Source organism: Poecilia reticulata, linkage group LG1, assembly GCF_000633615.1.
Source record: "Poecilia reticulata strain Guanapo linkage group LG1, Guppy_female_1.0+MT, whole genome shotgun sequence".
NCBI classification, from domain to species: Eukaryota; Metazoa; Chordata; class Actinopteri; order Cyprinodontiformes; family Poeciliidae; genus Poecilia; species Poecilia reticulata.
In genome coordinates this window covers 27182145-27204034 of record NC_024331.1, presented here as the reverse complement: position 1 = coordinate 27204034, position 21890 = coordinate 27182145, and the positions used below count along the sequence as shown (strand labels likewise).

The 21890-nt window shown below is 39.1% G+C and overlaps 1 protein-coding gene across 2 annotated transcripts in view; it reads left to right on the top strand.

The window, feature by feature from the left end:
- The first annotated feature begins 993 nt into the window (after nucleotides 1–993).
- Nucleotides 994–21890, top strand: part of LOC103470212 (hexokinase-1) — a 27672-nt gene continuing 6775 nt past the window's right edge. Inside the window, exons 1-14 of one of the 2 annotated variants that reach the window (XM_008418463.2) lie at nucleotides 994–1570; nucleotides 4035–4197; nucleotides 8730–8878; nucleotides 11201–11320; nucleotides 11829–11924; nucleotides 12005–12104; nucleotides 12902–13085; nucleotides 13171–13326; nucleotides 16027–16260; nucleotides 16943–17247; nucleotides 18209–18357; nucleotides 18553–18672; nucleotides 20140–20235; nucleotides 20807–20818. In XM_008418463.2, coding sequence (XP_008416685.1) covers nucleotides 1508–1570; nucleotides 4035–4197; nucleotides 8730–8878; nucleotides 11201–11320; nucleotides 11829–11924; nucleotides 12005–12104; nucleotides 12902–13085; nucleotides 13171–13326; nucleotides 16027–16260; nucleotides 16943–17247; nucleotides 18209–18357; nucleotides 18553–18672; nucleotides 20140–20235; nucleotides 20807–20818 — 1947 coding nt within the window. In that variant the 5' untranslated portion in view covers nucleotides 994–1507. The remainder of the gene's footprint in view (nucleotides 1571–4034; nucleotides 4198–8729; nucleotides 8879–11200; nucleotides 11321–11828; nucleotides 11925–12004; nucleotides 12105–12901; nucleotides 13086–13170; nucleotides 13327–16026; nucleotides 16261–16942; nucleotides 17248–18208; nucleotides 18358–18552; nucleotides 18673–20139; nucleotides 20236–20806; nucleotides 20819–21890) is intronic. The other variant, XM_008418473.2, reaches the window with a different exon arrangement.

Sequence of the window (21890 nt, the reverse complement as noted above, 5' to 3'; positions counted from 1 at the left end):
ATCATGAGGCTGGATAAAAAAGGAGACGTCACAGTTTTACTGCGTCAGTGAGCCGGCGGACGTGGGTCCATTCACGCTCTGCGGGGTGACGCAGCGCAGAGGGGCGGACTCTCACTCTGCACTGTAATGATGGGATTTGTTGAATCCCTTCACCCATTAACCCAAAGAGCCAAATGCTGAACAGAAACGAGAAGAAATGAGCTCCTGTCCTCCAGACGAGGAAATAATTACTGTTTTACTGACATAATGCTGATCTGTTCCAGTTTCCACTGAATCTGATAAGATTATCACTCCATGATAATGTTGGGTTAAAATCTCAATTTTTAAAGCGTTGGAAATAATCATGCTTTACTATTTTAAAATATGAAAACATGCAGACTAGGGAAGGGCATTTATTGTATTTATTATGATGAATTTCTTGTGATAAAACTTTAGATTTATTGTCATGATGAATTCAAATCAATGATGTTCAAGAAATCCCCAAATTGTCTGAATTCTGGGAATTATTTTTACCATTTTCTCCGGTTTGTTCAATCAGAGTATTAATAAATATCAATAAGATTGAAAATATGAGTCTGCACCTAAAAATGAACTAAAGTATGACAAAAATGAAACTACTGCTGTAATAAAATCATATTTAACTAGTAATAATAAATAAAAACTAGCAAAAACTTGAAAAAAATAATTAAAACTGAGTTGGACAAACAAAAAGTCACAATGAAATTAAACTAAGCTGCTGAAACCCCGATGCAGAACCAGTTAATATGGTTTAATCACCAGAAAAGCCCTGCAGGCCTCGTTTTGGCTGCTGAGCTGCTGTGTGCTGCAGAGTTAAGACATCAAAACCATAAATCTGCATGTCAGGAATGTGCGGGAAATGTTTCTGAAGTGATGCTCTGCAGCTGATGCTGAGTGAGCCGCAGTCAGAGAAATGATGACATCACGCTGTGGTCCTGCCCCTCTGCACGTAGCAACACGAGAGCGCGGCCGGTGGCTTATCATACAGATGCAGCTCCCTTCTTCAGCCAGCGCTCGCCCTCCTCCTCTCTCATATTCTCACACACTCCCTCCTCTTGTCAGCCCTCTACTCTCCTTCAGATTCCTCACCCAGCCAATCAGCAGGCTTAGTGGGGGCAGGGCGTAGCAGAAAGACCATTCCAGTGCAGAGCTGTATCATCTCCCTAGAGCTAACCGGGAGCTAGCAACTGAGAGGGGAGAGGCAGAGTAAAACCTAGCCTGTGTGTGTGTGTGTGTTTGTTTGCGTGTGTGTGTATGAGAGAGAGAGAGAGGCGGTGAGTGCTGCGTGTCGCAGACTAGCAGGCACGGCTACTGGACCTTTTTCCTTTTAACCTTGCCTTGCCCAGCTGCTCAGCTCAGGCCTGCTGCCTCTTTCACTCCAGGTCGGACGGATCAGTGAGGGGGGGAGAGGAGTAAACTTGCGCAAGGCGTCCTTCTTTCACAGGCTCTACTCTGAGAAGCACACGGCAGCTGACAGCTCCTGGGCAGGATGATAGCGGCTCAGCTTCTGGCCTACTACTTCACCGAGCTGAAGGATGATCAGCTCAAGAAGGTAAGCAGCAGAACGTTAAACCAGGAGATAACGCTGGAGGCTTCTGTGCCGTGACAGCTGCAGGTGATGGTTACCACCAGCTGGGAATCTGCTTCTGGGAGCCGATCACGTTGGGAGAGGAGGATGTAGCTTGTCACAGCTACAAGTGGGGAAGGTCACGATGAGGCGGTGAGTCAGGGGTTGGACCGTTTCCTGGGTTTCCGATGGATTATTGGTGTTTGACATCGATGTCCTTGAGCTGAGCTGCGGTCAGGGATGGTGTCTGCAGCACGTCGCCACCGTCAGGGGGTTTCACAGCACCGGTTGCCATGGCGTCCAGAGAAGGCCGACACCGGCTGGAAGGCTGTTGTAAAAAGTCATTCGAACTCCATCTTGCCTTGGTTTTACTCACCCATTGTGTTCTCCCTTGTTACTCATCAGGTCTGAAAAGAAAACATAAATCTATTAGAACATTGAAACTCAAATTCAAATACCCAAAATCTAACAAAGTATTTTTATTCTAGTTTTTAGTACAAATATTTAACTTCCTAGTAACTTTTCAGGAAGAAATAGAAGCTACCTTTATTTGGACGGACAACTACTTTTCCCATAGCATAAGTTAAAATGTCTTGTTCCACTGGTAGATTATTTCACTTATAGCTTCCACGTTTTCATCAATATTAATGAATTATTGAATTACTGAAACAAGCTCCTATATTGTGGTAAAAAGTTACTTGTAAGTTAGTTTTTCTAACTTACTAAGATCGTCACACAGACAGTCAACCTCAGATGTCTTGCTTCTTCATTACCTGGTCGACTTGCCATAACTAATAAAACGATGATGATTTCTACTCTGTATCAGAAAATTAAAAATGTCCAGCCAGTTTGTGACCAGTAGGACGACCAGTGATCCAGAGCACACCAGTAAGTAGAGCTGGACAGTAAATATGTCACAATAAGACAGATAGATAATGAATACATCTTCAATATATGGAATATTCACTAATCTACAATCCAGAAACACACAGCATTCTGGGAGATGTAGGCTGAGGAAAGTCTTTAAACATGTTATTTCACAGGGTGCATAAGATCGACATGACACCGTCATGAACATGAAGGAGTCTTTACGTATGTCTATGACTGTTGTCATGAAGTGTCATTCTGTATATAATGACACTTTCAATGCAAAGTTGCATTAAAAGTGCCAATTTTATATTATTTTGTAAATAATGACATTTAAAGGCAAAGTTGGCACTTTTCATGGACTTTTAATGCAACTTTTTAAGCAACTTTGCATTAAAAGTGTCATTATTAACCAAATGACACTTCGTGACAACAGTCATAGACATTCATAAAGACTCTTTCATGTTCATAACAGGTGTTACGTCATGTCAGTGTTATGCACACCCCGTCAAATAAAGTGTCACCAAAGACTTCATCTCTCAACCTCTAAGGAAGGTTGGTCCATCTACAGTAATTCTTTGAGGAATTTGAATTAATATGAGTTACAACAACATAAAATTTTCCTCTGGGATCAATAAAGTATTTCTGAATTTGAATCAACTAACTCACTCGCTCTTTGGTTACCTAGCAACTCACTCATTGATTGCACAGAAGATTTTTCCTTCTGTGCAATCTCATTTTGCTTAGGATCCTACTCTGAATGCACATACTATTTACAGTGATTTAATCCACAATGCATAGCAACATTAGCATCTTTCCACCAAGCATGAAGCAAAACCTGACCAACTCTTGTAAATTAGCCATTGTGCTAGCCATCATTATGTATGCACTGTCAGAAAACTATCGGCAACGGCATCACTGGGTGAAATCATGTTTATGAAATATCCATTCATCCATCCATCCATCCATTTTCTTTACACCCTTATCCCTCAGTGGGTCAGGAGGGTTGCCGGAGTACCCGGAGAAAACCCACGCATGCACAGGGAGAACATGCAAACTCCATGCAGAAAGACCGGGGTCGGGAATCGAACCAGAACCTTCTTGCTGCAAGGCAACAGCTCTACCAACTGCGCCACTGTGCAGCCCCGTTTATGCAATAAACAATATATTACTATGTTTGTACAATATAATTATGATGTTATAACGTTTTAAAAAGTACTAGTTCCACTGGGAGATTATTTAACTTGATATTTTCCCCATGCTATAGGTTAATTTATCTGCCAAAGAACAAATACTTTTCAATCAATATAAAGGAATTATTTACTTAAAATAAGCCTTTTTATCTTGCTGAAAAGTTAGTTTGTCTTATTTCAAGTGTACTAAGATATTTGCACTAGAAACTAGAGCAAAATTACTTGGTAAGATTTTCTGTTTTGGCAGTGAGACAGCTGCCTGCTCTACATGTGATTGTTTATCTCCAATAGCTTAGACTTTGGCATTGGTATCCCAGCTGAATCGATCCTTTTATGTGACTGATTAACCTTCCCTTATGCCCATCTTTGTGTGTCTATCAATTCTCCAGATTGATAAGTACCTTTACTCCATGCGTTTCTCTGACGAGACGCTGAAGGACATCATGGGCCGTTTCCGTAGGGACATGGAGAACGGACTCGGCCGAGACACGAACCCCACAGCGACGGTGAAGATGCTGCCCACCTTTGTTCGGTCCATCCCTGATGGATCAGGTAGGGTGTGAATGCAGGTTTCACCAACTTACACAGAAGACTTTTTAAGACCATCATGAATGAAATTTAAGGCCTGCATCACAACAGAAAAGTAAAAAAGAAACGGCCTTAACCTCCGTAGTGCCAAGATTTTTTGCACAGAATGAATGCAGCATCGTATGGGTTAGCAACAGAAGTTGGAAGTGAACGTCTTCCAGCAATCTGGCAATAAATTTGCCCTTAAACCATGATAGATGCAGAAAAGCATCTCTCCACAATAGTTTTCTCCAAAATGGAGAGGGGATGAAAACTAGATAGAAAAGGCTAGCTAGTTTTTCTAGCTAGAAAGAAAAAAACCTCTCTCAATTTCCACTGCAGGAACCAAACCAATAGCTCAAGTAGCTTCTAATATACTCTTTCTAGCTAGCACTGACTTATTAGCAGCTAGTTACCAGTAGCCTCAAACGGCCTGAGTCACATAATGCAATGAATAAGCCACTCAAACGTGACTCAATCGACTGACAGAAAATACCCACTAGAAAAAAATAAATTACATACAATATTCTAGATGAAATAGTTCTATAGTTCTTCCAGCACAAAATTTAAGGCCTTTTTAAATTAATTTAAAAATATTTAAGGCCTCTTTTTTTTATACACAAATTTAAGACATTTAAAGTATAACCAGAAAAAAAATTTCACATTCACACATTAATGTTGTTGTGCTTTACAATTTTACTACACCACATACATTGTGACATTTGAAACATCGTCTTTCTCTTTTAAAAAAATGTGCCGATGCATAGAAATATTAAAGCAGTGTCCTGTGAGGTAAGCCTGTCTGTGCTCTGGATTTGCTGTGGATTAAATCACGATGGTTTTGTCTGTGAGGCCAGTTTGGAAAGCCTTCCTGGACTTATTACAGAAAATACAACTTTATTAAATAAAAACTAGGACAGAGTTGAATGACTTATGAGCTTTGTATAAACTGTAAGACATGGTGGAGGTTTATGACTATAGGTGCTACAATTAGCCTTTGATGGTCAATAGCTTATTGCTCAATAGTGATATATTGATCACTTATGAGAAAAAACTTGGAAGTTCAGGAGAGCAAATGAACTGTTCTTTCTATAAGAACAAAACATTGGTGGTTCATTGGTGATTGAAACGATCCCCAACAATCTCAGTATACACCATTGATTAGTTTCCTGTTCTTTTGTTAAAGCAAAGACTTTCAGATTTTTGGTAGTTTCATTTTAACCTAAAACAAATGTATTTCAAGATAAGAACTAGGTAAAACTTTTACAACAAATATGTTTTTTACATATTTGTTAAAACTGTCAGCATCGTGTGACAGTTTAATATGAGACAGATATTCAATCACCTCCACTTCCTCCCTGAGCTGCTATGGCCGTCTGAAGAAATGCACCACCCCCAACCCAAAACAACCAATCAGAGCCAGGAGGAGTGTCGTAGCGCTCTCAGTCAATCTTGTGTACATGCTGCTAAATGTGCTAATGGCAGAGAAACAACTCACAGTTACAGGAAAAACATTTATTCACCATGATCGGTGGCCATGCTAAGTAGCCTTAGCGCTCACAACAGGCTCTGCTGATAGGGAAAAGCGCAGGAGAGTCCCTCCCTGATACGATGGAGAAGATGATTTGAAGGTCTAGGTCTGGCTCGCCATCTTGAATCCCGTCTGTGAATGTGCACGTCGCACATGGCAGACCAATCCTCGCTCCGACCGAGCTTCCAACCGAACAAAAAACCTGACCAAAACCGATGTAACTTAGTTCTCATAAAATCCCCGTCAGTTTCCGACCAGATAAATTATGTTTTCTCAACTATAATATTAATATTGAGTGGCGCACGTGGGCATGATTGACAGCGACTAGAATTAATTTGTTTGTACTAATGGTAGGTGAACCTCATTACCAAGAAAACTATTGGAAACAGAGCCTTCTGCAATAAATACACATTTACAGTCCCATCTAATAGAGCAAACATCTCAGATGATTCAGATAAGTCTTAGGATGAAGTCACCAAAGTCATGCCTTCTGGTGTCAACTTGACTGGCCAGGTTTGGAGGAAGAGAACTACTGAGTATGACCCGGAGAACAAAATCCCCACAGTCATGTATGGAGGGGGAAGCATAATGCTCCAGGGCTGGTTTCATGCTAAGAGTTCCTTACTTAACATCAGTAATGGGCCAGTGGATGGGGCTATTTGAGATCTGGAGCCAAGACCTTGCTACCTCTGCCAGAACAACAAGGAGGGACTGTGGAAATGTCTCCCACTATGACAAAAACTCAAAGCTTCAAGTTGCTAAGCAGCAGGAAAGAAGCCTAGGAGAATTTCTATGAAGAGAAGAAGATTGCCCAAATCTACTGTGTGATGAGCGCCAAACAGAGAACGTCTTAGCACTTTGGTCGCCAATAACTACTTATTTCACTCAATGACACGGAAATCATCTTTTATCTAATGTCGGTTTTCTTTCTGGAGTTTCTAAATCACAGGTGTCAAACTCCAGTCCTGGAGGGCCGCTGCCCTGCAACTTTTAGATCTGCCTCTGCTGCACCACACCTGAATAAAATAATTAGGTCATTAGCAAGGCTCTGGAAAACGTATCTACACAAGAAAGAGGTAATTAAGCCATTTCATTCCAGTGTTTTGTACCTGTGGCACATATAAAGACTACAGGACAGCGGCCCTTGAGGACTGGAGTTTGACACCCCTGTTCTAAATATTCAGTTTCAGTTAAATGAAACTACCACAAAAACTGGATGCATTTAATTTCCTGTAACAGAACAAACCAATTAAATGGGATTTAATACCTACGTCTCTCACTATAAATGAGCAAGAGATATAAATAAAACCATGGTGACTCAAGTGAAGCCGGGTCATGTGGGCTGAGCTTCTTTAGGCACAGTGGCACTGATGGGGGTTTGGGATACTGGAAGAAGATCCAGAAAGAGTGGAAAATGGGATCTAGAAATGGCTTTTTATGCCTGTAGTCTTACAGAAATAATATTTTGACCCCCTGTTTTGATGTTCAGGATAACTGGAGGTTGACAAAGTACAAGAAAAGTGCTATAGCTAGGAGAAGCTGGAAAGATGGTCCATTTGAAGCCAGAAGTTTCAGATTACAAAAATTAACTGAATTTTCCACAAAGTAGGAATTTTGATTTGGACAACTTCTATCTTTACAATCAGTCACAAACACAGTAACATAAAGTCTCTGGTAGTGAAAGTGTTCAGTGCCTGAATGCATGTAATACTTAGAAATTCATTGGTCCAGTAACCGGGTACAACGACCGGCAAGTTCCAACCAGAACAGGGTCAAGTTGGGTTCAACTCTGTTTCTGGATGCTTGTGCTAACTTTAAAAAAGTAAATACAGGAAAGCAAACAGAACTTCTCCCATTGTCAGAGAGTGAGCCCTATTTGCCAAAGCTAAAGATACAAAGGTAGCACATCTATTCTTACCGGCACCAGAACCCAAAGATAAGTGTCTATAAAAAGAAAACCACTCGACTTCCTCTTGGACTGGGGAGCATTTCCACTGCTTTTCTTTAATAAACTACAAATTATTTATGTATGAATATAAGAGTGAAATACACGTCTGATTTAGTTGAGCAATGACACAGCCTGACTCCAGGGTTCACACATTATAAATAGCCCTTAGTTTCAACATCAGAGGACCAAGGGAACATAGAAAGGGTAAAGTTCAAGGCATGATGAGAGTTAAAAAAAGATTAATAGATAAGCAATGATAGGATCGATAGTTACAGTGTCAGAGACTGTATATTTCTGAGTTAATACCAAGAAATAAAGCTGAATTCTGCTTGGATCACAAGCTGTTTGTGAAAACATACAAAAAATTTATAACTAGCAACAGAACAGGTTCAAAAATACAAACTGGTCTTTAGCCGAAGTATTAAATCTACCCTAATTTTACTCTACTTCCCTCTCACACCAATACAGTCATATCTTATATAACTAGATTAATAATTTTTTTATTTATTTTATTATCAAAGCCCTAAAACAAAAATGTTCAATATGTATGTACAGTTGAATGTCTAAGTCTATTAAGCAAAATCAGATAATTACATTTGCTCATGTGTCATGTTTTATATTGAGCAGGTTATTTGAAAGTAAACTATTACAATCCTAACAAAACGGTACATTTTGAATGTATTATCGAGATGTAAATTTGATTAGTCACCATTTAGTGCTAGGAGGACAATCATAACTCTACATAGTTGGTGTATTTCACAGAAACCAGGAGCCCAAAAGTGTCATATATGCATCATATCCAATGCAACAATGTGGTAATGTTTTAAACACAAATAAACGATTCAGAGTTTTGTTTGGCTTCCCCCAAGCACTGAAGTTTAAACAGGGCTCATGCATCATGACAGTCAAAACCAACTGAATTTGTCTAAGCTTCTTAAACTTAACCAGATTTTTGTTTTCGAAACAAACTATTTAATGTATGGCCAAATAATTCTGGTAATAAATCTCTAACATTTCATGATGTTCTCAATTTGACAGAAAAGGGGGACTTCATAGCTCTTGATCTTGGTGGGTCAAACTTTCGGATCTTGCGTGTCAAAGTGACACAGGACAAGAAGCAGCCAGTTCAGATGGAGAGCCAGGTTTACGACACTCCTGATGACATCATCCATGGGAGTGGGACACAGGTAAATGAAGCATTCAGCTGTTTTTAAGCCAAATCTGAACGCTTTTCCTTTTTCTATTGATCCTTTGCAACTACGTCACTCAATCACTCGAGGCGACATGTTGGACGTCGGAAGTGAGGGACGGAAGTATTGCACAGAGCGACTAAAATTATTTTCCCCAAGTTGTTTTTACCAGTTTATTCATGGCTTCTACTTGTTCGAGTCGAGCTAATTTGCCTGTGACGTAACACACCTGGTTGGGGCTCATAGTCGGCGGCATTTACAGAAGCTTGAAACGGCTACCTTAGAAACCCACCCGTACCTCCTCCCTCCTGACGTGTTGATCAAATTACCGACTTTGCCCGAATTCACACCACATGATTTAAATCAGTCATAAAGTGTCTCCCTTTACATCGGAGCAGCCTTAAAACCGTCCAAAACACGAGATGCTAACTATGCCGCACAGTCATGATAGGCTACACGACGGTGCGGCACTGTCTCCATGGTTACTAATGGTTAGACGAGTATCTTCTGCATAATGCGATATTTGATACCTTTCTAATCATACTTACTTATAAATTATGTGAACGTTAATCTTCTTACCTTGTACAAAGTGTTCGCTGCAAATCCGCGATTACACCGAGGGTCGTTATGATTAGCAGCTGCTATCCATCACCACCGTATCTTCTTTCATTGAAAGTTATAAAACAAAATGTCAAGTTTGATTGCATCCATGTCTGCTTGTCTAGCCGACCGCGCAGCATCCTATGACCATTTTTAAAGTAAAATCAAATAAATAGAAGCGATATTAGGTTACAGATGTCTGTTTTTAGACTAGCTTTAAAAGGGGCGCATTGGTTGTTTTAGAGCGTGACGTCACGTGCAACAGGTTAATGCAAACATAAGCCTTCCGACATAAAAAAGATCTCCCGTTCAAATCTCAACTATGCATAACTTTCTATATTCTAAATAACTTTTTTTGTCAGAATGCCATAGAGACATGGCATTCCCTATGGCATTCTGGGTAGTACTTACCCAGACATGGCATTCTGGGTAAGTACTACCAACACAAACGCAAGAGTTTAGAGCTAGTGGAGAAAACAGCTAGTGGTCTTTTACTAAAAATGAAAGAGAAATCCCACAACCATTAAAATCTGACGCTACTCCAATTTTGTTTACATTTTGTGAAGAAGGAAGTTGAGCTCAGTGTCTTCTTCCAAAGTTTTCATGTGATTTTCTTCACTTGTTGTTGGTGCAGCGCCACCACCGGAGAGGAGCTGAACAGGTTTTTCAATTAGTTTGGATCGTTTGACAGTGCAGTATGAAAGCAAACTGCACCAGATGAATCAAATCCAGTCTACTGGACCATCAGGTGTAAAAAAAAAAAAAACAGCAAAAAAAAAAAACGCAGAAAGTCGACCAACTAAGGAAATCTATTAAAACCTTTCTTGGGCTGAGTAATTTGCATGATGAGATCAGTAGGTGGGCAGTTCCACCAGGTGTTTCCTAATTGCTGCTGTTTTTGTTGGTGGAATAACTTGATATATAACTTTAAAAAAATAAAATAAATTACATGATACCGCCCCTTTAAAACTACAGGCCTTCGGATTATGATGACATGTCAAGTTTATCAGCTCAAAATGCGACAAATGTTGCAATTTCAGTCCCCAATCTAACCCAGTCTACTGAGCTATCAGGACTGAAAACACCCTTAATCAGCACATATTGTACAAGCCATGGGATGCATTGTTATTTATCTCTGCTAGAGTCTTTCTTGTACAGAACATATTTACATGTCAGGACATGGTGAAGGTCAGTTTTTATGATCGTCTCTGTGCTGCTGTGAGCATTAGGAGGGGAGAGTTTCAGTTCTGCTGAAACACACCGGGCTTATAGAGACAACAGCTGCTGCTCAGGTTGTAACACAATAATCAAAACATGGCCGACTGGCAGCAGCAGCAGCAGCGGGGTCGCCCAAAGGCCCGACTTAGAACAAGACAAATTTAGTTAATGAAACGCTGCAGACAGCTGGCGAGAAATGTAACATGACCCATGAACAAACAAGTTTGTTCAACTGTATATCCATCATGTGGTGTTATTGTAAAACTTCTTTCTTATCTGAGTAACTTGAGATTTTAACAATGTATTATGTTTTTAATTTCTTTAGCAATGAAAGCAAAGCCCAGATTGCACTAACTGGTTTTCTTAATGTGGGATCCAGGCTTCATGAAATAAAGTTATGAAACATATAGCTCTGACTATACGACAATAATTATCGTACAAATGTGCGACTCTAATGCCTTTTCTGAATAATTTGCATTGTAAAAAATTTTTTGTCTGCAGCTCTTTGACCATGTAGCTGAGTGCCTGGGTGATTTTATGGAGAAACAAAAAATTAAGGATAAAAGACTACCTGTGGGATTTACGTTCTCCTTCCCCTGTGTCCAATCCAAACTGGATGAGGTAATCACTTTACTGGATTATGACGTGCATGGCTGTGAAGAAGTATTTGGTCCCTTACGCATTTAATCTGTTTTATTTATTTTTTTATCACATTTTTCTGTTTCAACTCAAACTAATTTAATGTCAGACAAAGATAACCAGAGAAAATGTAAAAAATAATCTCACTTATTAAAGGAAAAAAATATATCAAACCAACTTGAAAAAAAAATAGAAAGCTCAATTAATCAATAAATCAATTTATCACCCATCCATACCTTGTAAAATTGTATTTTTGTCACAACAGTCAACAGAATACTTTCTCAAAAGTCTTGGGGATCATCAAGATCTATTTAACTGATTACTTTAATCATTTTTAGCATTTTTACATCAGTGAATTAAACCGTTTGATGATCTGAGGAACAAGAAATCAAACCGAGAACAAATTTGTAAGGGACAAATACTTTCTCATGAAATTTCATAGAGAACTTTTCTCCAGCAAACCTTTTAACCTAAAGCGTCTCTTCCACAGGCCGTCCTTGTGACTTGGACAAAGAAATTTAAGGCTAATGGTGTAGAGGGAATGGATGTTGTGAAACTTCTCAACAAGGCAATTAAGAAACGAGGGGTGAGTCTTAATTTTTTTTCATTTGAAAGCTTTATATACGAGTATAATGTATTTAAACATATGGATCTTTGTTTTCTCAGGACTATCAAGCAGACATCATGGCAGTGGTGAACGACACAGTTGGCACCATGATGACATGTGGATTTGACGATCAGCGTTGTGAAGTGGGAATCATTATAGGTGAAAATTAAGAGTTGAGATGATTTTTTTTTAATGAATTCATTGTAAAGAGACAAATGTTGATGCAACAAATGTTAAAAACTCAACATCAGATCCTGAATGTGATCTTATTTGAATTGCTGATAGCAGCTTTCTCCCAGTGAATAGTCAGTGTAAATTGGTATCAAAGTTGTGTAACTACATCTAGAGCCTGACTTCCCAAAGTTCCATGCTTTGCAGTAAAATTAGCAGGCCTGTCACAAAAAAAAATTTTACTGGGCGATAAATTACTGCAACATTAATTACCGCAATAATTATTCTAGTAATTATTGTGATAAATTATTATATAGTCACCCTAAAGTAATAGCATATGCCATTTTTTTTTTTGCTAAAAGCGATATTAGTAAAAAAATAAAATAAAAAATTCTTGAATCTTTTTTGCCAAAAGATGATTTAGGCAGAAGCAAATCGCTTTTGGCAAAAAAGATGACACAAGCCATTATTTTAGAAAGGTGACAATATTGTTGTTTTGAGACTATTTTCACTTTAATTTGGCAAAGAACACCTAACTCTGGAACTGGAAGATATTTTAAGCATCTAAAATAAAACCACAACAATAAAACAAAAATAAAAAAACATACACACAACTTGAAACCATAAATAAAATGTATTGTGATGTCTTTGTAAACAAAATTACAATCATCAGAATGTAAATTATTGAGCTCATTTCAATTTATTATGTGATTAAAAGATTAATTGATTATTGTGACAGGCTTAAGAATTCAAACAAAACGTTGGTTTACTCTGCATGTTTTCAGGAACGGGGACAAACGCCTGCTACATGGAGGAACTGCGTCACATGGATCTGGTAGAAGGCGACGAAGGCCGAATGTGCATTAACACCGAATGGGGGGCTTTTGGGGATAACGGCTCCTTGGAAGACATTCGTACAGAATTTGATCGAGAGATTGACAGAGGTTCCCTCAACCCAGGAAAGCAATTGTAAGTTAAAGTGCAAATCAATTTGAAAATGCATTTTGTCAAGTGAAGCTCGTCTAAAAGTTGAAGTATTTGTTTCTGTAACGAGGTTTGAGAAGATGGCCAGTGGAATGTACATGGGAGAGCTGGTTCGACTCATCCTAGTGAAGATGGCCAAGGAGGGGCTCCTGTTTGAGGGAAGAATCACTCCTGAGCTTCTGACCAAAGGAAAGATCGAAACAAAGCATGTTTCTGCCATAGAGAAGTGAGTGCAGAGAATGGCATGTGTTATGATGTGGAAGATAAGGACACATTTTGGGATAGACTGCAGGAGTTACAGTTAAGGGCAGAGGTGAAAGTAGTTTTAAATTGTTGGGGTACTATGACAAAAAGGTTTCTGTGCTGATTAATTTTTTTGCGAAGCGCTTAAAAGCTGGTAGCTCTTGAATTGCTACAAAATAAAGCTGTATTTCCTCCTTCAGCCCATTGGCTGCAATGTTGACACCTTGAGATGCCATGAGACCTAAATCCTGAACATCATGGCATGGAGTGATCCTAGTTTTCCATGTCTGGCATATAACCATTCTTTTAACTTTTAAACTGGTTCTATTGATCCTGTGTCCAGACAGAGGGATAATCAGTAGCCCAGCATCATGACCTGTTTGTTCTGAAGATCCTGCAGCTTCCACTTCTCTTCCTAACATGGCGCCTCCTCACCCTGACTCCCATACTGACAGGAGGAACCACAGAGCTCTGTTAGGTTAAAAGCTCATCTTCCGAAGTTGGGATATTTTTCCTCCAACAGGTTCCAGAGGAATCCCCTCAAACCAGATGTTGGACTGGATTTTATTTCACTGTCATTTGTGAATGTTAGAGCCTCATTTTCAACAGTGGAGCTATAAAGGTTGAAAAATTTTATTATTTTGGAGGAAGTATCATCAACATCAATATTTCCACTAAATAAGAGGCAAAAAACAAAATTGTTTGATAAAGGAAAAGTCTCTCAGACTCTGAGCCCGACAGCACCAAACWATTTTTTTATAGTAGACAATTAATTTAATTTCACATAATTATCGTGGTAGAAGCCATTTGTTTGTTAAATACTTAATGAAGCGTATTTACCGTGTTTGATGTTTGTTGTGATTAATGTATAGTCACAGAGAACGACGTAATTAGTCCAAGTTTGTCGTTTATTGAACGTTCAGAAACTACAGCGGCTGTAAACCCTGCCAGCATGCCCCCCATATGGGGGGAAGGAGGGTAGACATATGGGTCCCATATGAGTTTGTCCGCAGGGTCCACGGACAAACTACGTGGGCCCTACATGGACCCTAAAAGGGCAAACCCATGTGGGGCCACCGTTGGACCCCGCGGACAAACCCATATGGGACCCACCGGCATGCTGGCAGGGAAAGCGCCACAGCAAAGGTAAAACAACCTGAACAGGTGATCAACTCTAAACCACTCGCACCTTTTTACTCTCCGTCTCTCTGTCATTTAACCACAGCCGTTGCCATGGCAACCTCCTGCGCTCCCCAAGCCGACGAGATTACAAACATAACATTCAGTCCGTTATGATATTAGGTTTTCAGGCTTGATATTTATTTTGCTATCATTAATAAGCCTCCCTGAACACAGCGGTGGTTGATTAGTTCATTTTAAACTCCTGCTCTGCTCGTTATTTTGGTAATGGAACCGAAACGCACAGAATTGCGCAACACCTTGTTGAAACAATAATCACTGAGATTATTATTGTTGTTGGATCATTAATTTCAACACGTTTTGTTTATTTTTTGTTGTTCTTTAATAAAGTTATGAACGTTTTAAGCCAATCAGAGGAGGACGTGCGTTCAGTTTGTCACCTAATGCCGAGATCGACTCAAAACCTTTCGCAATCGACGTGTTGCACCGCTGCTCTAACAAAGCACGAACAGTTCAGAAACAATATAAAATGAGAAAGAAGTTATTTATTAACTGATTGTCATGTTTTAGATTGTTTTTGAAAAACGAATCAGTCATGGCTCATTAGTTGGTGAACTCACTGCTGCACAGTAAACCCGTTGATTTTTTACAGCTGACAGCCGCTCCTCTCTTGCAGGTACTGCGTACCCCCACTAAATCTTTTAGGGGTACGCAGTACCCTCCTATACCCCCTTACTTTCACCCCTGGTTAAGGGGCTTCACTTTTTAAGGAGTATTAAACCTAAGGACTTGATTCATAATGTTAAAGGGAACCTATAGTGCTTTCCTGAACAGGTTAGAATAGCTGTATGGGCTATAGAAAACATGTTCATTGCTTTCCCCCCCACAAAATCATTCGTGGATAATGAGATTTTAGTCTGCTCAGTTCTTGTCACTTTAAATCCAAATAATCTGTTGCTGGCCACGCCCCCTAACTCAATGGTTATACTTGCTACAGAAAATAACCACAAAAACATGCACAATTATACAACCATACATCTTTGAAAAGCATTAGACTCCTACACAACCAACATGAATGCAGCAAGCAGTTTCTGGATGGAAAGTCAACCACAAAAAACTTGTCTTTTCCAGCAGCCATTGTACAACCAGCTGACTAAGCATGCCGGAGCTCTGCTGGGGCTGCTAGGTGATGTACGGAGCTTCACTGGGGTTGCTAAGTGATGGGCGGAGCTCCACTGGGGTTGCTAGGTGATGGGCTGGGCTTCGCTAGGTTTACTAGGTGCCTTCTGATTTATGATGTTACATTCAGAGGGTTTATGATATGTTTTATTTTCCAGACACCAAAAAACATTTACTTAATGCCAAAAACAACTGGGTGGCGTTTTTTAAGAGCTAAGGTTGTTTTAAGAAGCAGTGGAGACCTAAGTACAAAAAAAAAAAAAATGTCCCCTTTATGATTTTAGTATATCTATTTTAAACAGAAAACTGACTAGTTCTCCAGCTTTCTCTTGAGGTATTCATTAAGGTAAAAATGTCGTTTTAGGACTAAAGAAGGACTGAAGAAATGTATGGAGATCCTGACCAGACTTGGTGTGGAACCATCAGATGAAGATTGCCTGGCAGTCAGGCATGTATGCACCATTGTGTCCTTCCGCTCTGCAAATCTGATTTCTGCGACTCTGGGAGCTATCCTCTCACGCCTAAAGGACAACAAAGGAGTTGGACGCCTTCGCACGACTGTGGGAATTGATGGTTCTCTCTACAAAATGCACCCTCAGTGAGTATCTAAGACAACGGGAACTCAAGAAGAACTTAACGACAGTTATAAATATGAAAAAACCTATCTGTCAATGTTTCTAGTTGTGTTTTTCTTTAAAGAGGGGGTATTAAGTAATTTCCAGGCATATATTGGCATTTTAAAGAACTATAAAGTAACTTTATCTTCAGTTGTTATGAAAATGTTACATATATCAAAAACAACTTAAATCACATTTGACTTGACAAAATGTCATTTAAATGAAATTGGTCTCTGTCTCTTTAAGAAGCTCCTACTTTTTTGAATACTCCGCCTTCACCACATGGTTACAGCAATGATCCTCCATGAGACTTAAGTTGTATGATGAGCTATGCAGATGTGCAGTTCACTAGCTGTTTGCTAATTGGTGCTACCGCTAGTCTGAAGGAGCTCTGTGAGGGAGGACTGACGTTTCAGGCGAAGCTTTGGGTAAATAGGTGGGGCATAGCAGGCGTTTAGGCACCCCAAATGTCTGCAGCAGCAGACGCAAGGATTTCTCAAATATGCATAAATGAGGAGTCAAAACAACACTCCAGATGTGTGTGTGGTGAAGGAATAACATTATAACAGAATGTAAAGGTAAAAAAAAAAATCGATTTTCCCTAATACTCTCCTTTAAAGACTTGCATGCTCCCTTGGTTAACATCTCTGTGTTTTTCAACAGATACGCCCGGCGCTTGCACAAGACCGTACGTCGTTTGGTTCCAGACTCTGATGTCCGCTTCCTGCTGTCTGAAAGTGGGAGTGGCAAAGGTGCCGCCATGGTGACAGCAGTGGCCTACCGTTTGACCGACCAGGCGCGCCAGATTCAGGAGACTTTGGCAGAGTTCAGGCTGAGCAAAGGTCAACTGCTGGAGGTGAAGAAACGCATGAGAATGGAAATCGAAAGAGGCCTGAAGAAGGACACCCACAAGGAGGCGACAGTCAAAATGCTGCCTACATTTGTTCGGAGTACACCAGATGGAACAGGTGACTGAAAGCATGAATCTTGTTCAAGCATAAACTATAGACAGATTTGCTCTTTGCATGTTGGTGTCAGTAATGACACCAAACAAGCTAACAGGGACATCAAGAGAAAACTTCACTTTCTAGTGAGTTTCCATCACAAGGAATCAAAGGAACATCAAAAATCCTAAAAAGCAGGCTGAAATTAGTTTGATAATCACCTGCTGGATGTGCTTACTCACCAAACTCACTGCTTTCAAGTTGGCCTTCGCTTTACTTCATTTATGAGAAGGCCAAGTCAGCACATATTTACAATCTGCCAATTTCCTATTAATAAAATGATCACATTAGAAGGTGTTGGGAGTCTCTGAGATAAAGTAAATGGCTGACATCACTAGCTGTGTTTCCATTAACTATAAAATTGTGCAAATTGAAATTACAGAAATAAATTTGCTTAATGAAAACATGCAAATTTCAAAATAACTCACCTTTTGATAAGTTTTTGTGCGAGGACGAGGCGTTTTTACAGCCATATCAAAATACTTTTTCACACCACATGAGTCACGTGATCAACAGCCGGATGTTACTACTGGCAGAAACACAGAAGAAAGCAACAGGAAGTAGTGGGAGGATGATGGTTTGTTTTGTTTTTTTGGACAATGTGCAGGTAGCTCCACCAGAGCTCTCACAGCATCACACAGTTCATAAAACGTGTTGAATATATAGCTCTTCTGTAAAATGACCGAATACAATTTAAGAAGCCAATGTCTCTTCTGACGGCTGAAATATGAATATCTGCATATATGCGCATCAGGTACAATGTTTTCTAGAAAGTCCTTTTTTAGATTTGTCTCTCGCCAGTAGCAGGGCGACAAACAGAAACTAAATCCTTGCATTTAGTTTATAATGCGTCCAAAAGTCAAGAAGTTCACTGAATAGATTCTGCTGGCTTTCAGGTTAACAAATACTTGTTTTATTTTTTCAGAAAATGGAGATTTTCTAGCTTTGGACCTTGGAGGAACAAACTTCCGTGTGCTTTTGGTTAAGATTCGCAGTGGGAAGAAGCGCACAGTAGAAATGCATAACAAAATCTACGCCATTCCCATAGAAGTCATGCAGGGCACAGGAGAGGAGGTAATGTTAATATCTCACTCTGTAGAATTAGATCATTTTAAAGAATAACTTCCTTTCTGGAGGTTTTATGTTTGATTGGTTTAAAAGTTTCTTTACACAGATTTATTTTAATGTTTGTGTAATAGCGTTATTTGTTATAAACAAATTTCCTACTTCTACATCCCCAGTGAATCTAACATAAGTGCCTCTCTGCAGCTTTTTGACCACATTGTGCACTGCATCTCCGACTTCCTGGACTACATGGGAATGAAAAGCGCTCGACTGCCGCTGGGTTTCACCTTCTCCTTCCCCTGTCACCAGACCAGTCTGGATGCAGTACGTTCTACGTTACTCCTTCTTTAACACAGTTAAATGTTGCTATTGTAAAAAAAAACTGTTAGCTACGTATACATAGACTAAATACAGACTTCTTGTTTAGCTTCATTCTTTTAATTTATATTAGTGGTGTCCAAACTTTCTACCTTATTGGCCAAAATTGTCAAGTTGAAAGTAATTGAGGGCCACAAAATATTATTTTAAAATATTTTAATAAAAAAAAGAGGAAAAAAGCTAACACAAAGTCTGATATTCATAGAAATTATTATTATTAGTAGTAGTATTATATATTTTTATTTTTACTTTATTCATTTACTTATTTTTAAGTTTTATTGTGTGCTACGCTGGGACAAACAAAATCCCCGCCCTTTAGGGATCAATATAGTTTTACTACTATTATTATTAGAAGATGAATTGTGAACAGGTTGCCTTTTAAAAAAAAAAAAACTAAAAGTATATTTTGAATGTTGACAGTTTTTCTATTATCTTTGGGTTTTTCAAGTTTGTTCTCGGCAACAAGATACGAGTCGCTCATTCTTTACAAACTTTATTTAGTGGAGTTTCCTAAAAGAATAGGTCAAAATCTGCTCTCCAGTAAAAGCCACTGAATGGTTCTAGTTGCCGTATTTTCCGCACTATAAGGCGCACCTTCAATGAATGGCCTGTTTTAAAACTTTTTTCATATATAAGGCGCTCCGCATTATAAGGCACATAGAATAGACACTTCAGTTTGGGTTGCCATACTCTATTATTACACATCCACATTTGTAAAGAAGTGGTCCCCAAGTACTTTATATAGTATTCTGCCCCAGTCATTGTTTCACTCATGGTGTTGGTATTGCGATATTGTGCCCAACTGCTTTCTGGGTAACACAGACCAACCGACACGCTGCCGCCGCAGTCTCTGTCTCTCGCCCCCCCCTCCCCACCAAACTTTATTAACAAACCAGCGTTCTGACAACTATCCCAGCATGCACCGCGCACTTCTTCTTCTACGGGGGAAATGAAGTCGGCGGCTGCTTACCGTAGTTGCTAGACCTGTTGTGGCTCAATATTGGTTCATATATAAGSCGCACCGGATTATAAGGCGCACTGTCGGCTTTTGAGGAAATTGAAGGTTTTTAGGTGCGCCTTATAGTGCAGAAAATACGGTACTGTGAAATTTAATTAAATGGATACTTTCATATTTAGGAGACTTTATTTTGTATCTTTTTTGAAAGGCAGTGAAAATGTTTTAACTGCATAAACGTCCAAACTTGAAGTGGAAAAACAAGTCTGTCATTTTTGTGTTGCGTTCGAGGACCAGACAAAATCACTTAGAGGGCCAAACACTGTGATTTATATGGACAAAATATCAAGTGTTACAACTTTTATCACACCTAGTATAATTATAGTTAAATTTTGCATTCCTACGCTCTCTGTATCATTATATAAGAAGTTTTCCAATCAGCGTTGTGCTTTCCTCAGGGTATCCTGGTAACCTGGACAAAAGGCTTCAAGGCAACAGACTGTGAAGGTGAAGATGTTGTGGAGCTTCTCCGAGAAGCAATCAAAAGAAAAGAGGTAATTATAAACATTAAACATTCCTCTGCAAATGTTGACTAGTTGGAAAATGTGTGGGTTGAAAGTCTGTGACAAAGCAGACAATATGTACAGAAATAGTTAAAAAAGGCTAAAGAAAGAATGAAGAACATTTCTAAAGATCACTTTAAAAGGAAGAAATATTTTACCCTGAAGGTATGTCCTTTAAGAGTTTACTCAACATTTAGGGTGAGGTTTTGTAAGAGAAGGAAGTAAATAGTCCCATATTTTTGATTATCAATAATGTTGTATGTTCACATTTCATTTTCAAATGTCTCCATATAAGCTTTAAATTTTTATTAATTATTATGGCACCAATTCACACCAACCAGCATCATCTCAAGCTACTTTACAGAGCAAACATATTCAACTCATATCTAAAGATGTAATTATCCAATTTAATTAATAATCTGAGTAAAAAACGCAAGCTGTGGTCGTAGAAAAAGCTCCAGGAAAAGCTCCAGTTGTACTTGAGTACATTGTTTGGGTTCTGTGCCCACCTGTGTATTTGTCACAGATGATGAACTTTACAAACTGATTTCGCTCTTTTTAGCTTGAAGACCCAGTAAGTATAAACTGAGAGTAAATCCCTGTCCGACAGGTAAAGCAGTGCAGGACTGGACTGAAGCTGTGTGTGGTGATGGTTGTGAAAGCATGTGTTGACAGCTGATGGTGGCAGAGCTTCAGGATGGGGCAGCTCTCAGGAAAAGCTTGCATCATTTATCATCAACTTGTCCAGAATGTAAATAACATGCATTGTTCTCGGTGTGGCATCAGAAAGTAATCAGCCCTCATATTAATTCTCTTGTCAACAGATTTCCATTTAGCATTGTTCTATTAAAAACACAGCCTAACATTGCTTTCAAATAGTGTGAACAACTGAAGTAATTAAGGAAAAAACAAGCTAATGAGGATTTATATTTGAGTTACATTATCTGTTATGATGTAGAGGTGGAAAAACCACCACAGTCTTTACAGCAAAGTTGAAGTATAAGGTTCAGTGACGCAGTAATGTGATGGCATCAGAATAAAATCCACAAAGCAAACCGTTGCTGTTACATATTAATTAATTTACTGGGTTTTAACAAGGTGCATGGCAACTGCTAAGGTTTTGTGATAACAGTGACAGCATATATGAAGTCAGAGGTTTGCACTTACTAGATTCGCTTAAAAATAAGATATCAAATTACATGCTAAGTGAACAAGCTACCAGTTGATTGTGTAACATCTAGCTCACAGATTAACCCTGAATTAGAATAGATTATAAAACTGAAGTAGAGTGGATTATAAATCTGAAATAATGGGTTATAAGCCTGAAATAATGGGTTATAAACCTGAAATAATGGGTTATAAGCCTGAAGTAGAGGGTTATAAGCCTGAAGTAGAGGGTTATAAGCCTGAAGTAGAGTGTTATAAGCCTGAAGTAGATGGTTATAAGCCTGAAAAAATGGGTTACAAGCCTGAAGTAGAGTGGATTATAAACCTGAAGTAGAGTGGATTATAAACCTGAAGTAGAGTGGGTTATAAACCTGAAGTAGAGTTGGTTATAAACCTGAAGTAGAGTGGGTTATAAACCTGAGGTAGAGTGGGTTATAATCCTGAAGTAGAGTGGGTTATAAGCCTGAAGTAGAGTGGGT